The 18,375-nt window shown below is 45.4% G+C and overlaps 1 protein-coding gene and 1 non-coding gene across 2 annotated transcripts; one reads left to right on the top strand and one right to left on the bottom strand.

The window, feature by feature from the left end:
* Positions 1–270: 270 nt before the first annotated feature.
* On the bottom strand, positions 271–18,150 carry abcg5 (ATP-binding cassette, sub-family G (WHITE), member 5). Its single transcript, XM_056292288.1, has 14 exons — positions 17,990–18,150; positions 17,410–17,531; positions 13,364–13,500; positions 10,527–10,625; positions 9,855–9,987; positions 8,664–8,803; positions 8,161–8,290; positions 6,965–7,178; positions 6,273–6,478; positions 3,129–3,267; positions 2,844–2,917; positions 2,450–2,561; positions 1,566–1,678; positions 271–455 (listed from the first exon to the last, which is right to left on the bottom strand). The coding sequence occupies exons 1-14, from the start codon at positions 18,148–18,150 to the stop codon at positions 271–273; spliced, it is 1,965 nt and encodes a 654-aa protein (XP_056148263.1).
* On the top strand, positions 13,589–13,670 carry trnal-aag (transfer RNA leucine (anticodon AAG)). The gene has a single exon. It is a non-coding gene; the product is annotated as a tRNA-Leu (tRNA).
* Positions 18,151–18,375: the final 225 nt, after the last annotated feature.

The following is an 18,375-nucleotide window of genomic DNA, read 5'->3' as shown; positions in this document are numbered from 1 at the left end:
TTTGGACATCAGTTAACGGGTTGAAAGCATAATGTCCTGTACAAATGACCCATAGTAAATAGCCCTTATGTCATAATCTATGGTGAGTGCTTACAGTAAAACATATAGGGCAAAGTGCAAATACATGTCATGTAGGTGCAACAAGTTATTAGCAAGAAAATTAAATTTGTGAACGGTGGCTTCACAGATGTCTTTGGGCTGATCTGAATTACTCTTGGTTCGCCTTACTGTTCCACACAAAGTCCATCCCAGAGTGCTTCCTTCACGGTGTCAGTGACGTCCGAGGTGGTCTCTGATCTTAAAGCTGACTACACCCAGAAGAAGGAGGGCAGGGAGGAAGGAGTAAAGGAGCATAAAATCTAGTGTGTATCGGGACAGGGCGCCAGCGTATCCCTCGTCAATGATCTGACTGCCCTGAGTGATCAGACAGGACCCCGTCATATGGCTTGTGTCACCTGTTGCAACAATACAACATGGAGAGAGTTAGCAACTATCAAATTCTTATGACTGGTTGATTAATCCTACTTGCTCGCTCCAAGTCGGGGTTGCAGAGGGGCTGGAGCCTGTTTGAGCAGACATTGGGCAGAGGGGAAGGAGACACCTTGGACAGGATACCGGTCCATCCCAAGTCTTAAACACATGATAAATTTGCAAACCATACTTAACTATGGACAATTAAGAGTCTCCATTTCACATAAAATACGATGTTTTATGCTGTAGCGGGAAATCTGGAGTACTCATGGAGGATTCCATGTGGACCATGGCACTCCATATGGAGAGACAGATGGCAACAGTGAAACTACTGCTGTCGATTGTTATCATCATTATTGTTACTAACAGAAATTTCATGTAATCATTTATTTCAATGGGATATTTCATTGATATTCTGTTTGAGCAGGGGCTTTATTTATTTATGGGACCCCCCCCCTTTTTTTTTCCTTCCCAATTGTACCCGGCCAATTACACCACTCTTCTGAGCCATCCTGGTTGCTGCTCCGCCACCTCTGCCAATCCGGGAAGGCTGCAGACTACCACATGCCTCCTCCGATACATGTGGAGTCACCAGCCGCTTCTTTTCACCTGACAGTGAGGAGTTTTGCCAGGGGGACATAGTACGTGGGGGGATCATGCTATTCCCACCAGTTTCCCCTCCCCCCCCGAACAGGTGCCCCGACCGACCAGAGGAGGCGCTAGTGTAGCGACCAGGACACATACCCACATCCAACTTTCCACCCGCAGACACAGCCAATTGTGTCTGTAGAGACACCCAACCAAGCCGGAGGTAACACGGGAATTCGAACCGGCAATCCCCGTGTTAGTAGGCAACGGAATAGACCGCTATGCTACCCGGATGCCCCGTGCTTTATTTATTTTAAAAACTTAAAACTATCCCAGAGCAAATATTCAGTCCCGCCTGCTCCATGGATGCCACACTAGCCAGCTCCCTTGCTCTTAAACCAGAGAGCAAAAAGAGATGTTTCTGCCTCGCAAAATAAGTTAAAGTCATCATTCATAGCTCAATGTGTGCAACAAAATGACCCATTTGGTACTGAAAGACAACTTACTGCATGTGAAGTTGAGTCCATGAAACTCTGTGACAATAAGCAGTTCACAGCTGTATTTCTGGAAAGTAAGGTAGCTGAGCCACTGGAAGACCACTGGCATCTGCTGGGTACTTCTGAGATGGGGAAAATCAGGTATCGAAATGGACCACAATGAAAAAAAGAAAAAAAGAAAAAAGCCAATGACATTTATCATGTTATGTTGTGTTCAGCCTTTTGTTTAAAGTTATAATGCAGAGTTGTCCTTTTTCAGCAAAGATTTTTGTTTCTAAATGACAAAAAGAATAAAAAATGTTTTTTTAAAAACAGCCCCTAAATAAAGCTATGGCCATACAGGCTGCATCCTGAAGCTGGAATCCAGGTTAGAAAAAAAGTACTTTGGTTGTGCTGGTTGTATTTGAGTCTATGTGTACATTTGCTTCTTATATGTTTGCCCCCCCCTTTTCTCCCCAATTGTACCCGGCCAATTACCCAATTCTTTTGACCTGTCCCAATCGCTGCTCCACCCCCACTAACGATCCGGGGAGGGTTGCAGACTACCACATGAATCCTACGATACACGTGGAGTCGCCAGCTGCTTCCTTTCACCTGACAGTGAGGAGTTTCGCCAGGGGGACGTAGCATGTTGGAGGATCACGCTATTCCCCCCAGTTCCCCCTCCCCCCTGAACAGGCGCCCTGACCGACCAGAGGAGGCGCTAGCGCAGTGACCAGGACACATACCCACATCCGGCTTCCCACCCATAGACACGGACAATTGTATCTTAAGGGATGCCCGACCAAGCCGGAGGTAACACGGGGATTCGAACCAGCAATCCCCATGTTGGTAGGCAACCGAATAGACCGCTATGCTACCAAAAGAGAAAAAAAACAGATTTAGTTTCTCACCTCAGGAAGCCTGAGCCCACCAGGATACCAGCGATATTGAGCAGAGCCACACCACTGTTGACCATGTTTGGGTCCTGGACCACCCCAAGTAGCACCACAGTAAGAACCTCCCCTTTGAAAAGAAAAATCATAAAAGCTTGTGCATTAGCGTAATAGCTTCAGCACACCTCTGTCAAAGCATTGGTAGCAAATTACATAACACAAGAGCCTGTGAGAGTGACTGGCATTGAATCTCATGGAGGTGTTTAACAAGGTACAACTGCAAGAGCATATACACATGGAAAAAAAAAATTCCTAAAATTTTGTCTCAAAACTTTCAAGTGAGCTGCAAAAAGGGTAAATTCTGTTTTTGTTTTTTGCTGCTTGTTTTATTCTCTTGTTTGCAGCAATTCACCTATTATATGAGGAACCAGGACCACAGCAGAGAAACACAAGAAGCGCATACTGTCTGGATGCATTCCCACAGTCCTGAGGAGGAGAGCAAAGAGGGAGAAAATAAGGCGAGGGAGGAAGGAAGAAGACAGGGTGAGGAGGCAAGGTGTTTGTGTGTGTGTGTGTGTGTGTGTGTGTTGGAGGGAGGGAGGGAACTATGTAAAAAGAGAGTACATGAACCTTTTCTGATTGAAAACAGAGGCAAAACAAAACAACAAAAACATTCACCAGCCTCAACACTACCCACCAGTACAGGAAGGAACTGAAGATGAAGACACTGATGATGCTGAAGGGCAGGATGTGGAAGATGTAGGCCAGGAACATCTGCCATTTACTGTACAGTCCATCCTGACTCTCCTGATCCCCGATTGCCCGCAAAGCTGGGACTGGAGAGGAAAAGAGGGTAGGGGAGACAGGGAGAAAGAGAGAGGGAGGGTAGATGATGTCAGAAGGTTGAAATTTCAGATTATTACAGCACACGTTTAAAAAGAAAGATAGTACGCACTCCATGAAGTACAACGTTACTAAAAAATAAGGCAAAGACTGTGGAAAACTGCTTTCATAAAATGAAATGAGCTGTATGCAAAGGAAAGGACAAACTAAAATAGATGGGCGAAGGAGTTAACCCCCTTCACACAACCAGATGATGTATTTATGGGTACGGTAGAGAGGTTCAGTGGCACAGTATACCTCAAATGTTTTTCATTGGATGTAGCAGGATGTCAGTGTTAGTATTACTCAGAGACCTGACCTGTCTTGATCAGTTACATAGCCCAACAGAGACAACAAGACAGCGAGGGGATTAAGTCATCACGCTGTTCCACAACGACACCCTCGCCTTTAGCACAGATAGGAGATAACCCCCCACAGCCAATATTCAAATTTTGTTGGCAGAATATATTGTGCTTTTATTTGTGTGTGTGTGTGTGTGTGTGTGTGTGTGTGTGTGTGTGTGAGAGAGAGAGAGAGAGAGAGAGAGAGAGAGAGAGAGAGAGAGAGAGAGAGAAAGAAAGAAAGAAAGATTGCAAAGTTAGGACATTTTGGCTGATCCTCACTTCTTCAGTGGTCTGTTTCAGGGCCAGGATTTGGGTTTAGAGTTAAGGTTAGAATTAGGATCATATTAAGGTTGGGGTAAGGGTGAAGGCATGTAGTTCTTTTTATTTTTGCCCCTTTTTCTCCCCAACTGTACCCGGCAAATCACCCCACTCTTCCGAGCTGTCCCTGTCACTGCTCCACCCCCTCTGCTGATCCGGGGAGGGCTGCAGACTACCACATGCCTCCTCCGATACATGTGGAGTCGCTAGCCGCTTCTTTTCACCTGACAGTGAGGAGTTTCACCAGGGGGACGTAGCGCATGGGAGGATCACGCCATTCTTCCCAGTTCCCCCTCCCCCCTGAACAGGCGCCCCGACCAACCAGAGGAGGTGCTAGTACAGCGACCAGGACACATACCCACATCCAGCTTCCTACCCGCAGACACGGCCAATTGTGTCTGTAGGAATGCCCGACCACGCTGGCGGTAACATGAGGATTCGAACCACCAATCCCTGTGTTGGAAGGCAACGGACTAGACCGCCATGCCACGCGGTCGCCCGAAGGCATAGTTCTGATGGTTAGGGTAAGGAGCTAGGGAATTAAAAGTCAGTGATGGTCCTCACAAGTATAGAGAAACAAATGTGTGTGTGTGTGTGTGTGTGTGTGTGTGTGTGTGTGTATTTAAGGTTACCTACAGTCAAATCAACCACTATGAATGCTAACAATGACCTCATGGAACACACACACATACACACACACACACCCACACACACACAGATGGAAAAGATCGGTCTGGGTAAAAGGGAATTTAGGGTCATTGAACTCTGCCTTCCTATGAGAGGTTATATCAGGAATATGGATCAGGGATATAGGCCCTCCCAGTATCCTAGGACCCAGGCCAATGGCAACATATACCAAGCAAATGAGAAAAAGAATTGCTCAACTGTCATTCTTTGTTTGTTTTGTCTCATCAGAGTATATACCCTCCAGTTAGCAGACAACCTGCTCTACCTCGGAGCCACCGTCGCCACTATATCCCCATCACAACTCCTGACCGCCATCCCTCGCTGCATACAGTCCACCCCTCAGCTAGAAACAGTATTCATAGTGTTTGTTTCCACCATTGTATTTAGTACACTTCATCACAGCCTAGTAGTCACACCTGCCCACACTCTCACCTCATGAAGCAACCTGACAACCTTTCACCTAGTGCAGGAAAAGATAAGTGAGCCCGCACACACTTCTACCTGAGATAAGATGTTTTAAAACAGGCTGATAGGCACAAGTGTAGATGAAGATAAGCTGCTTTTGCTCGGGTAGGGTAGGGGGAAGTTTGTGTCTTTCTTGACCATATCCACTTGTAATGCAAGCATCTTTTGAAGGACACTTTTGGATCCATACAGTTGTACAGATGTCACTGAGATGTAGATATTATGGAAAAATGCTGAAATGTGTTTACTTTTACCGTAATTGATAATGGGAGGGGGAAATGGACAGGATCTTTTGTTCGATCGTTTGAATCCTGTGTTTTATGTTTTACCTACATATGTAGTTTTAAACCAAAATATGAATGCTATCCTCAGAAAAATATCCTATATTCTCAGATGAGAGTCAAATAAGTCACCGTTACTGACATACCTATCCATTTTCTTTAATTCCCTTTCAGCGAGTTTCATTTTATATATTTATTTATTTTGGGATCCCCCTTTTTCTCCCCAATTGTATCCGGCCAATTACCCCACTCTTCTGAGCCGTCCTGGTTGCTGCTCCACCCCCTCTGCCAATCCGGGGAGGGCTGCAGACTACCACATGCCTCCTTCGATACATGTGGTGTCACCAGCCACTTCTTTTCACCTGACTGTGAGGAGTTTTGCCAGGGGGACGTAGCGCATGAGAGGCTCACGCGATTCCTCCCAGTTCCCCTCTCCCCCCGAACAGGCTCCCCGACTGACCAGAGGAGGCGCTAGTGCAGCGACCAGGACACGTACCCACATCCGGCTTCCCAACCGCAGACACGGCCAATTGTGTTTGTAGGGACGCCCGACCAAGCCGGAGGTAGCATGGGGATTCGAACTGCTGAGCCACGTGTTGGCAGGTAATGGAATAGACCGCCATGCCAACCAGATGCCCCAGCGAGTTTCATTTTCTGTGTGATTTCTGTGGTAAACAGCCGTGTATGTTGGCTTATGCAGGTTGAGTAGTGTTAGGGCATGGGAACAAAATATGCGACCATATTTAGTGGTACTCCTGTCTGACTCTCTTAATTGAAGGGGATACCAGTAACCACAAGTACAAGGTGTTTTTAGCCCACATACTCTTACATGTGGTTTATGTATAAGGTACAGATAGGACTCACAGAGAGCCACAGCGTTGAGCATGCCAGTGTAGGGCGAGGCCCCCACTGACTGGTAGATGATCCCAATGCGGTCCTGCACGGCTCCTTTGGTGACATCATTGTCTAAATGCATGACGAAAAAGGCGACGAAGAGCCCGTAGATTAAGTTTTGGGACAGTCTCATCAAAACGCCCATCCTGTCCCTGGAGAGGTTCCGCATTGTCCGCCTGCCCACAAAAAACACACACACACACACACACACACACACACACACACACACACACACACACACACACACACACACACAGGCAGATACAAATAGAAACACATCAGGTATGTACATGCAAATACAAGCGTGAGCAGATATACATGTGCATACACAAAAAGAGGGGAAAGATATTTAAGCGATGCATATGGGTGAAAAACACACAGACAAAAAGAGGGATATGACAATGAAGGTGACAGTGTAGGAGGACCACAATATTTCTTTAAATGCTCACCACACAACTGGTTTTGTAGGAGGATATAGTGCATTAAAAGAGTTTATTTGGTAAGACAGGCTTCATATGCACCGCAGCAAAACAAGATCCCTAACACAGAAACAGGAATACCGGGAGAGATGGGGTGGTGAACAGGAGAGATGAATAACATATAAGAGCCCTGGGTAGCCCAACTTCACCTTAACGGAGGACTACGGACTTTCTAAAATGTACCTGAGAAGAACCCCGAGTTTAGCAGCACCACCGGGTGACTCTTTGCTCTTAAAGGGAATGGCTGGTTTGTTTGCCCGCCGCAGGCTCTGCTTCATCTTTCCCAGCATGTTCTGGTAGATAGCAGACGCTTGGTAGGATGAGGTGATGTCGTGCATGCGGCTGAACGTGGCCGCCTCCCTTTCACTGTTGCGTGTGTCCACCGAGGTGAAGTCCACTGTACATGGAGAGAAGCCAGTCACCTCAAGGCGTAGAAAAACAAACAGGCCGGGCCAGGAGGGGTCATAACACATGTGTGACACATACAGGGGCAGATGTCCGGCATCACATAATTCATGTTAATTTAAGTCTAGCTGGTATTTGATCCTCAAATCCTACACTTCGGAGAGAATGTTTTATCTAATGCCTACTCATTTAAACGGGTAAATACAAACATCACGCCATCATAAATATAACCTTGTAGGAGACAACGTTGCCCTCCAAATCATAATTAACTCAAACAAAGAGTGTCTACTATTCATCAGGTAGTCCTCCCCCTTTTTTTTCTCCCTAATTGTACTTGGCCAATTACCCCCCCTCTTCCAAGCCATCCCGGTCACTGCTCCACCTCCTCTGCCGATCTGGGGAGGGCTGCAGACTACCACATGCCTCCTCCGATACATGTGGAGTCGCCAGCCGCTTCTTTTCAACTGACAGTGAGGAGTTTCGCCAGGGGGATGTAGCACATGGGAGGATCACACTATTCCCCCAAGTTCCCCCTCCCTCCTGAACATGTGCCCCGACCGACCAAACACAGCCAACTGTGTCTGTAGGGACGCCTGACCAAGCTGAAGGTAACGCGGGGATTCGAACTGGCGATCCCTGTGTTGGCAGGCAACGGAATAAACCGCTACGCTACCTGGATGCCCCTATTCATCAGGTATTTGAGATTCAGTGAGAACATTTGGAAAGGGCTACCGTAGTCTTCTAAACAACAGAAGTGAAAAAAAATGGCGGATTGATCATGGCGGCTTGTACATAAGGAATTAGCTGGTGACCTTGAAAGGGAGATGACAGAGCATGTGATGAAGATGCAGCTTTTGCACATGCCACCCTTTTTGCCCTGATGCTGCATGCCGCTGCACTGTAGGGCAACCCTGAAGGAGAAACGATAAGGAAATCTTAACAGTGCTAGTCCCAGGACTGAAACTAACACGTACCATAGATGTCAAAGGGGTTGCAGTACTCTGGACACTCGTATCCACACTGGCTGAAGAAGTCTACCATCTCCTCTGGCTGCCCGCAGAACACCAGCTCGCCACGACTCATTATGGCTATCCGACTGAACACCTGAGGGTTAGATACACACACACAGAAAAAAATCATGTGTGTGTGTGCATACATATTACTGCATAGTTTGACGTCACAACCAATGGCTATCAATACACAATACATAACCTTCTCACTTTATGACAATGGAAAGTGCTTTTACTGTACTTATAATGACATTCGCTTTGTTTGTGATCAAACTAGCATGCAAATACAAGCAAACACACGTACAAAGGTGCACACAAACACACAACTGAATGTCTTCAGTCAGTACCTATCCATAAGAATGTAATACTCCCTTCTGTGTCGAGTAAAGGCTTTTAAGTTTTCCCATACAACAACTTGACGGCGTCAATCTGTCCTTTTCCCCGTCATCATCTCAACACCCACCCACCCTGAAGAGTTCGGAACGTGGTTGGTGTATGGTCACCACAACGATGCGGTCCCTCTTGGCCAGCTCGGCGAGCAGGACCACAATCTGGTTGGCTGTCATGCTGTCCAGCCCCGTGGTTGGCTCATCCAATAGGATTACTTCTACAATGACATCACCATCATCAGACAAGTTAGTCACTCAACAGGGAATACTGAGAACAGGTCGAGGAAGAGAAAGATGGACTCCAAATAACTTTCTGCTATTGTTCTCTTTTTTCTTTCTTTCAAGTTTTAACTTTTAAAAGGTTTAATGCACTTTTATGAAATGGCGCAGGCAGGCCTCTCAAAGGGGCCAACTAAACTCGTTAAGATAAATGTGTTCTTTTTTTGGTTAATTACTCTAATTAGGACAATTAAAAGATTGCCTCTTTACATTATGAAAGCAGAGTGGAATTAGCAGTTGCTTTAATTGTGAGATTAATTCATTTCCTGGTTGATTGGAGAAGCAGCGGATGGGAACTCCTCATTACTGTGTATAACTGCTGTATCCGCGCGCGTGTGTGTGTGCGCGTGCGTGCGTGCGTGCGTGCGTGAACAGCTGTGTGGCCAGTCTAATCCTGAATGAGGACTGAGACCCTTCAACCTCCCTGGGGGACAACCCACTTGATAAACTACACCTACACACACACACACACACACACACACACACACACACACACATACACATACACACACCCAGAGGTGAGTCTCGTCTTATTTCAGCGTGGTGTGATAACTCTGCCTTTCACTTGCCTTCCTCATCCACCCCCACCCCCCCGCCCGCTCATGCTTTGCTATAATCTTCGCCCTCTTTGTTTGCTCGAGTGTGGACTAGAAGTTCTCTTTGAGAAGACACAAGTACTGTGGCGTAAACTTTGTTCCTTTTTTTTCCCAAAATGACACTCTTTCTTGATTTCCTGTTGCTTCCATATCCGTGTCTTTCATGCTAAGTCTATTGTAAGACTCAAATTTTGGATAATTTGAAGACTATTGAAAAATATATATTTACACCTCCTATGAAACAAATAAGGTCAATTTTTTAAATCTAAAACTGTTGACATTATTGAACATTGGTGAAGATACTACTCTGACCGCTTTGCTGACATGTCAACCTGTGCAGGTAAACCCAAGGATAGCCTGTGTGTGTGGGGGGGGGGTGGAGGGGGGTACTAACTGGGGTCTTGAAGGAGCTGGCTGGCGATGGAGACCCTCCTCCTCTCACCCCCAGAGATCCCTGGGAAAACACGGCCTCCAATAACACTTTGGGCCACATGACTAAGACTCAGCTCTGCCATCACTGCTGACACCTGCACAGGAGTCAGAAGTCAAAGGTCAGATGTCAAGACATTAACCAGCACCAGCAGGTTAGATGGAAGGGATGCTGGGCCTGGTACACGTGCTATGTGAACTCAGCGCTCATGATAATTCAAATAAGTCTTGTCCGTGTACTGTGTAGGTTCACGATATAAATATGCATCAAGGAGAAATCATCAATATTCACAAACTGACAACAATCGGTTAAAAATCTCATGCACAATGGGAAATTTTAGATCATTAAAATCTTATTCTTGAGAATTGATTTATTTTTCCTTCATAATTCACATGGGAGTTTACCGTTAACTGGGAAGTGGGGTTGGGGATTACACATTCAATTCATTTGATTTGATAAGAGGAAAGACATCTCCTCCAGCAACTGGTACACATACCCATGAATGACATGAGACCCCGGGGGCACGGTCTCTACCTTCACCTGTTTGGTTGTCTCCCTGTCTTCGAGAAATGTCAATAGAAAGCACAAAGAGGGCTAATGCAGTGAACGGAGCGGAGGAAGTGTTTCAAAGTTCACCTTCTTCTTGATGCCTACGGCTGAGTGCTTCCGCAGGGCCAGCTGAGCTGTGTAGGTCAGAGTCTCCTCAACAGTCAAATGGCTCAACAGGTTATCGCTCTGGACAGATGGACAGACACAGACAGAAAGACAGACAGACAGAGACGAAAGGAAAATGATTGCGATACAGTGAGAGATGGAAACAGAAAGAGAGTGGTTTACAGTACAGAGGCAGGCGGAAAAGAGTCATATAGAGGACAAAGAAAAGGAATTGAAGTGATACAAAGGTAGGTTTCACATTTTCTCTTCGTCCCAAACAACACTCATTTAATCATTTTCTAAATCTGATTAATCCAATTCAGCATCAGTCGGGGGCTGGAGCCTGTCCCAGCAAGAATTGAGGAGCCATTCTCGACAGGCTTTTGTCCCGTTTAGAGTCTAATTCACCGAATCTGCAAGTTAGGGGAAACCGGTGGGAACTGTTAGCCCTTTAAGCAACATGTGACCCCTTAAAGTATAACTTATAGCAGATTTGAAATTGAATAATTCTGAAGCGGCAGTGGAGTCTTCCTCACTACTAGAACTTTTACTTGTGAATCAAAATAAAAGAGAGATGATGATGGTCCAATACACGATGGTGGTGAAGGATAGATATAGGCTATGCAATGATTTCACAGTCGCCGTACCACAGATCCGCAGTTGTCTTATCTGAATATGCCGATATGTTTTTGCTAATCCTTGATGCATGATGTCCCTATATGCATAGTCTATATGTATGCAATGCAAGGTACACATAAACTCCCACATGTAGCCTGAACCCGGTGTACCTGCTGCCAGCCTCAATTAACACGTGGTGCCTCCCAATCCTCTCTCCACCGAATGACTTTAATATCAGGCACCCATATCACCTCCTCATCTGCAGCTTAGCAGGGGAAGTTAATGACAAGGCTTAGAGAGCACAGAGAGGAGGAGGGATGTGTGCTATCAGCTGGAAAGGAGACATGATTTGAAAGGAAGTAAGGCTGGTTTAAAGCTAGTGTTTTTAATTCAGGCTTTGGATGCACTTGAGCACCTCTCATTGAGAGATTAAGCGTATGAGGAGGCTATCAAGGGTCTCAAGTTAATTTCACAGAGGCCAGGGCAACCTTTTCCCTAGCTTTGCAAAGAGTGTGTGTATCTATGCATATGTGTGAGTAAATGGACTGTAGTGCTTTTCTAGTCCACCGACCACTCAAAGCACTTTACAGTGTATGCCTCACAGTCACCCATATTCATACACTGATGGAGGAGGCTACCATGCAAGGTGCCAACCTACTCTGCTCATCAGGAGCAGTTAAAGGTTCCATGTCTTGCTCAAGGACATTTCGACACACTGCAGGAGCCAGGATCAAACCAGTGACCTTCTGATTACTAGACTACCCGCCCTACCTCCTGAGCCATACCGGCCCTAAAGAGAGTATGTGCTTTAGCCATAACAGCCCTAAAAAGAGCATGTGCTTTTATGCATGCATACATGTGTGTATGTGCTATGCAAGTGTGTCCATTAAGTTCATGGGTTTATATTTGGGGCAATGTGCTTAGGTACACACAGAGTGTGCACACACAAACACAAACACACACACACACATACACAATGTGACCGCTATGCAGCCATTCCCTAATAATAGGCCTAAGATTAACCTGATGTCAGATAATGAGTGATGTGAACTGTGGCAAAGATGGTGGGAGAGGATGAGGTCTATGTGTCCTACCATAAAACCACCACTTGATCTTTCTAATAATGTTTAGAATGTGCTACTGAACATTACGGCGATAAATACTTTTGTCATCAACGAGGAGCTCAGCCATGGGTTTAGCTTAGAAATGTGCTGCGCTTTTCTTTCCAGATGTAAAAATGCATTCTTATCAAGGGGTCAAAATACCAACAACTGAGTGTGTCCGGGTAGCGTGGCGGTCTATTCCGTTTTCTACTAACACAGGGATCGCCGGTTCGAATGCCTGTGTTACCTCCGGCTTGGTCAGGTGTCCCTACGAACACAATTGACCATGTCTGCGGGTGGGAAGCCAGGTGTGGGTGTGTGTCCTGATCGCTGCACTAGCGCCTCTTCTGGTTAGTCGGGCGCCGGTTCATGGGGGGAGAGGGAACTGGGGGGAATAGCGTGATCCTCCCACGCGCCACGTCCCCCTGCTGAAACTCCTTACTGTCAGGTGAAAAGAAGGGGCTGGCGACCCCACATGTATCAGAGGAGGCATGTGGTAGTCTGAAGCCCTCCCCGGATTGGCAGAGGGGGTGGAGCAGTGACTGGGACGGCTCGGAAGAGTGGCCGGACACAATTGGGGAGAAAAAGGGCGGAAAAAAATCCAAACCAACAGCTGGCTCAAGGCATGTTATGTATCTGGGGGCAAATTACTCGATTAGTTTAATGGCTATGATCACAGAATAGTTTTGCTGGGATTTCATGTGGTTCATCATATAAAACAACAGTTTAGTAAAGATATTGCTTCTCAGATCACCAGGTTGACAGCAAATGACGGTTTTTGGCAACTAGCTGTAAATTGAGGCTCTGAGTAAATTTAAATGGTCTCTTGAATGTTTTAGTATTTTCATTCACACACAGCACCTGAAACCAGCAAACTGGAAAAGTTGAGCTGACAAGATGGCTACACGCTGAACTACAAAATATATATTAATTTGAATGATTAAATAGTTGGGGTTTTTTTTTTCAGTTCAGACCCAGTTTGAGAAATGAGTTTTGATTTTTTAGTGGGGGATCCCACACTAATTCTGAGTCAGTACATTACCCACTGAGGTTTTAAATGACTGATTCTGTGTTCTGAAGTGCATCTGGTAGTGGTACCTGCAGAACGTAGGAGAAGCAGTCCTGGTATTTCTCTCTCTTCAGCTTCCTGCCATTTATGAAGACCTCTCCATGGAGTGTACCTGAGTTTCCAATCCTCCCTGAGATGGCATCCAGGAGAGTGGTCTTCCCAGAGCCTGTTGTGCGTACACACACACACACAGTGTGGTGGGGTCGGGTCAGGTCATTCCAAAAAAATGTGAAAAGGTATCACAGCTCAGCCATGGTAGCGTGGCCGAGCGGTCTAAGGCGCTGGATTAAGGCTCCAGTCTCTTCGGGGGCGTGGGTTCGAATCCCACCGCTGCCAGATGCTTTTCTTATCCAATTTCCCCTTGGGGATGAATGAAGTATTTCTGATTCTGATCTCAAATTGTCAAATCAAAATACATTTCACTTGTTCATTTGGTTCACAACACAACTGTAAAACACTTATGCATTTCAGCACAGAGCCTTCATCAGAGCATTTGACATATACAGGTTCAGTTCTGTAACATACACAAAGGCAGCGGTAATACGCAACTGGGAGTTGTTAGTAATTGGACCCAATTATTTATGAACCAATCACTTTTCTTATCCCATGGTTCTAGATACAGGGACCAATCACAAGTATATTGTTAAATTTGATTTAATACAAAATGAAGCTTCACAAAACACTGTTTCTGGCTGTCACTGATTCACTATTAAGACCATACACTAGACGACAATAAGGGGACATCTGAATAAACCCCATTCATTTTCCATTGTTGGATGATCTTACGGCTGATCCTACATCCTTAAGTGGCCAGTGGTCATAATTCATAGTTTGTGGGTTCCAAAAGATTACAAACTTGCCTGGGTCACTTACGTAACTTAGCTTAAATTCTGTCTTTCCTGTCCATGGCTGACGCAGAGACTCTAACACATGCATTTGTTTCTTCCAGACTTGATTACTGTAATGTTCTGTTTTCAGGTCTGCCACATGCTAGCACTAGAAGTCTTCAGATGGTTCAGAATGCTGCAGCTTGAATCCTAACTAAATCTAGGAAATTTGACCTTATTACACCAATTCTTGCCTCTTTTTAATGGCTTCCTATCCATGTTAGATCAGAATACAAAGTGCTTCTGCTAACTTATAAAATCCTAAAGGGGCTTGCCCCATCTTACCTGTCTGATCTCCTTAAACCCTACATTCAACCTCAAGCTCTTCGCTCTCAACATACAGGGCTTCTGTGTGAGCCCAAAGTTTAAAAAGAATTCAGCTGGTGGCAGGGCCTTTTCCTATCGGGCCCCGTTCTTGTGGAATAACCTGCCTGCTGCCATCAGACAATCAGAGTCTGTTGAGTCCTTTAAAGCCAAACTTAAAACTCATCTTTTTGCCTTAGCTTACAATTAGTTGCCTTTAAGTTGAGTGCTTCACAACCTGTACTGCATGGCGGGTCGGTTTTCTGTCTCAATGAATTTACCAACCACTGTTCTGCCAACAAGATTATAGAGTATAGACTATTGACTATTGCACACTGGTCTCTTCTTCTCTTCTCTAATGTCTTTTCTCTCTCTCTGAATGGTGTCTTCTCTTTTTCTGTGCGTGAATGGTGTGATGCGAGTCTCCCTTGTGTGCACGTGCAGTTTGCCCTCCCGGGTCTCCATGGTGATGGTGGTTGCCACCTGGCCACTGCTTGGCATCCCCCTCATCACATTTTCTTTTTATATATCTTATGAATCCATATAATTTTGTTATCCTGTTTTAATCTTACATCCGTCTCTCACTAAGATGTGTGACCATTTTTTATTTTACATGATGATGCTGGTCATGTGGCTCGGGTGCTGCGCTGTTCCAGTGGCATCTGGACACTGCTTGGCATCCTCCTCATCATATTCTTCATATATTCTATAATTCCATTATAATTCTGTTGCCCTCTTTCAACTGTTGTATTATGTAAATTGTGTAAACACATCCATTGCACGTTGTCCCGTCTTGGGAGAGAGATCCCTCCTCTGTTGCTCCTCCTGAGGTTTCTTCCTATTTTTTCTTACTGTTAAAGGTTTGTTTTTTGTTTTTTTTAGGGAGCTGTTCCTTATACAATGCGAGGGTCTAAGGACAGGATGTTGTGTTGCTGTAACGCCCCTTGAGGCAAATTTGTAATTTGTGATATTGGGCAACACAAATAAAATTGACTTGAGTGGGTCCAGACCTTTGACCGTTCACTCCACCATGATTCTGTTGGTCTGGCATGAAACTGCGGTTTCTTGGTTGAAAACAAAACAATTATCTAATGAGCGACGCAGGGGGCACAATTAGCCAACCAGCACCATGGGCGGGGCTAACGCCAAGCTATTATTTTTCCATGGTAGGACAATGGAAAATGAAAGGGGTTTATTCAAATATTGTCATCTAGTGTATGGTCTTAGTAGTGAAGCAATGATGGACAGAAAAAGTGGAATGGGTAGTCAAAGAGGCCATCTATGTGCAGAGGGAACAACCATCCCTGAACTGGGGGGATGGAGAACAGAGTACATGTCACCATCTTACAATGCTGTGATTGCAACTATTCCCAAATCCTCTGTGAATAGTACACATGGCCATTGAAACTCTAGTTAATGGTCACACCCATATTTGCATATGAAACTGGTCGTTGGTTTCAGGCGTTATGCCACTGTATTGTTTAAGGGTGGGGACACCTGCAGTCAGGTGAGAATGAAGAGGTCACTTAGTTGAGTGATGACACATTTCTCACAATAAACGTTGTGTCCAGATGAACTGATTCAACCTTCTTTGATTTTCTTACTTGGATTATGGAACAGGCATAAAGACACAGCCAGAAACTGTGTTTTGTGAAGCTTCATATTGTATTAAATCAAATTTAACAAAATTCTTGTGATTGGTCCCTGTATCTAGAACCATGGCATAAGAAAAATGATTGGTTCATAAATAATTGGGTCCAATTCCCAGCAACTCCCAGCTGTGTATTAATGCTCCCCCTGTGTATATTACAGAACGGAACCCGTATACTTCAAATGCTCTGATGAAGGCTCTGTTCCAAAACACATACGCATTTTTCCACTGTGATGTGAACCAAATGAACAAGTGAAATGTAAGCATTTTGTCCTCCTTGACTTGAACCCCCCCTCCTTTTTCTCCCAAATTGTATCCGGCCACTCTTCAGAGCCGTCCCAGTCGCTGCTACACCCCCTCTGCCGAGCCGGGGAGGGCTGCAGTCTACCACATGTGGAGTCACCAGCCGTTTCTTTTCACCTGACAGCGAGTTTTGCCAGGGGGACGTAGGGCGTGGGAGGATCACACTATTTCTTCCAGTTCCCGCTCCCGAACAGGCACCCCAACTGACCAGAGGAGGCGCTAGTGCAGCAACCAGGACACATACCAACATCCAGCTTCCCACCCACAGACACGGCCAATTGTGTTTGTAGCAAGCCGGAGGTAATACAGGGACTTGAACCGGAGATCCCCCTGTTGGTAGGCAATTGACTAGACCGCTACGCTACCCGGATGCCCTTTGACTTGAAAATTTGAGATGTGCTACCTTTTCACATGTTTTGGAATATGCTTATTGGATTTTGGGTTCAGCACTCCACTGAGAATCCCACGGTTGAAGCACAACCTCCTTTTCCAATACAACTAAATTGGGTTCTTGGGCAAAACATGGCCTCTTCCCACATGGACCTGGGACTACAGCTTTAGATGAATTTCTTAAAAACAAAGATCACTTTTCACATCGTCTCTATTAGCGTTAAAACACAATTGGACCAATTTTTAAAGTTATACCAGCTAATTGCATGGTAAGAAGTGTTTCCGTGTTTAGTTTCAAGTTATGTTCACCAGTGATTTGCATTGACTGTACTACTCTAATGCTGTATAGGCTGTTCATAAAAAGAATTTCAGGCAAACCAAATCAAATGTCTCTTTGTCTGAAGGCTTCAACTAAACTATTCAAGGAAAGCATGGCCCTTAATTCTCTGGCTCCTTACTTCCAAAACCAAAATTAGATACATTTGTCAATGAAATATTTTCTTTTCCAAGTCGGAGCTCAAACACAGGCAGAGATGCCAACCTGAGTTGCCTAGTATTCCCATGATCTGCCCACTGCCGACATGGAAGGAGACCTCGTTGAGGATCTGACGGGTCCATCTCTTCCTGTAGGAGGGCAAGTCCCACCAAGGACCAACACGCTCACTGAACCACACACACACACACACACACACACACGGTACATTTTAAAGAGTATCAGTAATTACTGAATGCCTATCAGCAAAATACTACCACCAATCAAGTGGTACTAACAAGTGTTATTGCACATGTGCAGGTTAGGATTACTATGAATTTGTTCTACAGTAGGACATTTTAACAAGGTAGGATAAATAATCACAGCATCTTATAAAATAGAAGCATTGACAGCTGGTGAGTGGAGCAAACAGTGTTGATGAGGATTTGAGTATGCCTTCCCTGTTTGATTCATACCATGACACAAACTTGTTTGAAAAACAATATCTCCATCGGTATTCAATTATTATCAGAACCCTGGCCTAGAAGATAACAGACTTTTGGACAAAACTTGAAACTTTGTGCTTGACATGTTCCGCATGTCTCTCTGTCTGTGCATTCTTTATTTATTTATTTAGTCTGTGGCTTACCTGACTGTGTAGGACACCTTGTTGACACTGAGGCAACAGGAGGGCAGCGGCTGCGCCTCCCCGCCTTGAATGCGGGCGTCACTCTTCTCCTCCTCAACAAACTTAAAAGACTCTCTCAATACCCCGTTCTCTGTAGCCTGCATCTTGTATGTTCCCTTCATGTCGCTGTCGCTCGGCTCATTCAGACGTCAGTCACGGTACGTGCTGCTGTGCGCGTGTGTGCACGTGCGTGCAGCTGCGTATGTGGGTCTTCTCAGGTCAAACTAAATCCCGGATCACCGTTTTCATATCTATACCACCCATAGCAAACGAGTGGCTTTAAGCGTGTCTGCTAAGTCAGCCCGAGTCGTCTCCTCTGTGACCATTCCCTGTATGGTGTTTCTCAA

The sequence above is a fragment of the Lampris incognitus genome, chromosome 13 (assembly GCF_029633865.1).
Source record: "Lampris incognitus isolate fLamInc1 chromosome 13, fLamInc1.hap2, whole genome shotgun sequence".
NCBI classification, from domain to species: domain Eukaryota; kingdom Metazoa; phylum Chordata; class Actinopteri; order Lampriformes; family Lampridae; genus Lampris; species Lampris incognitus.
Note: the sequence above shows the minus strand (reverse complement) of the source record. Positions and strands in the feature narration are given on the sequence as shown.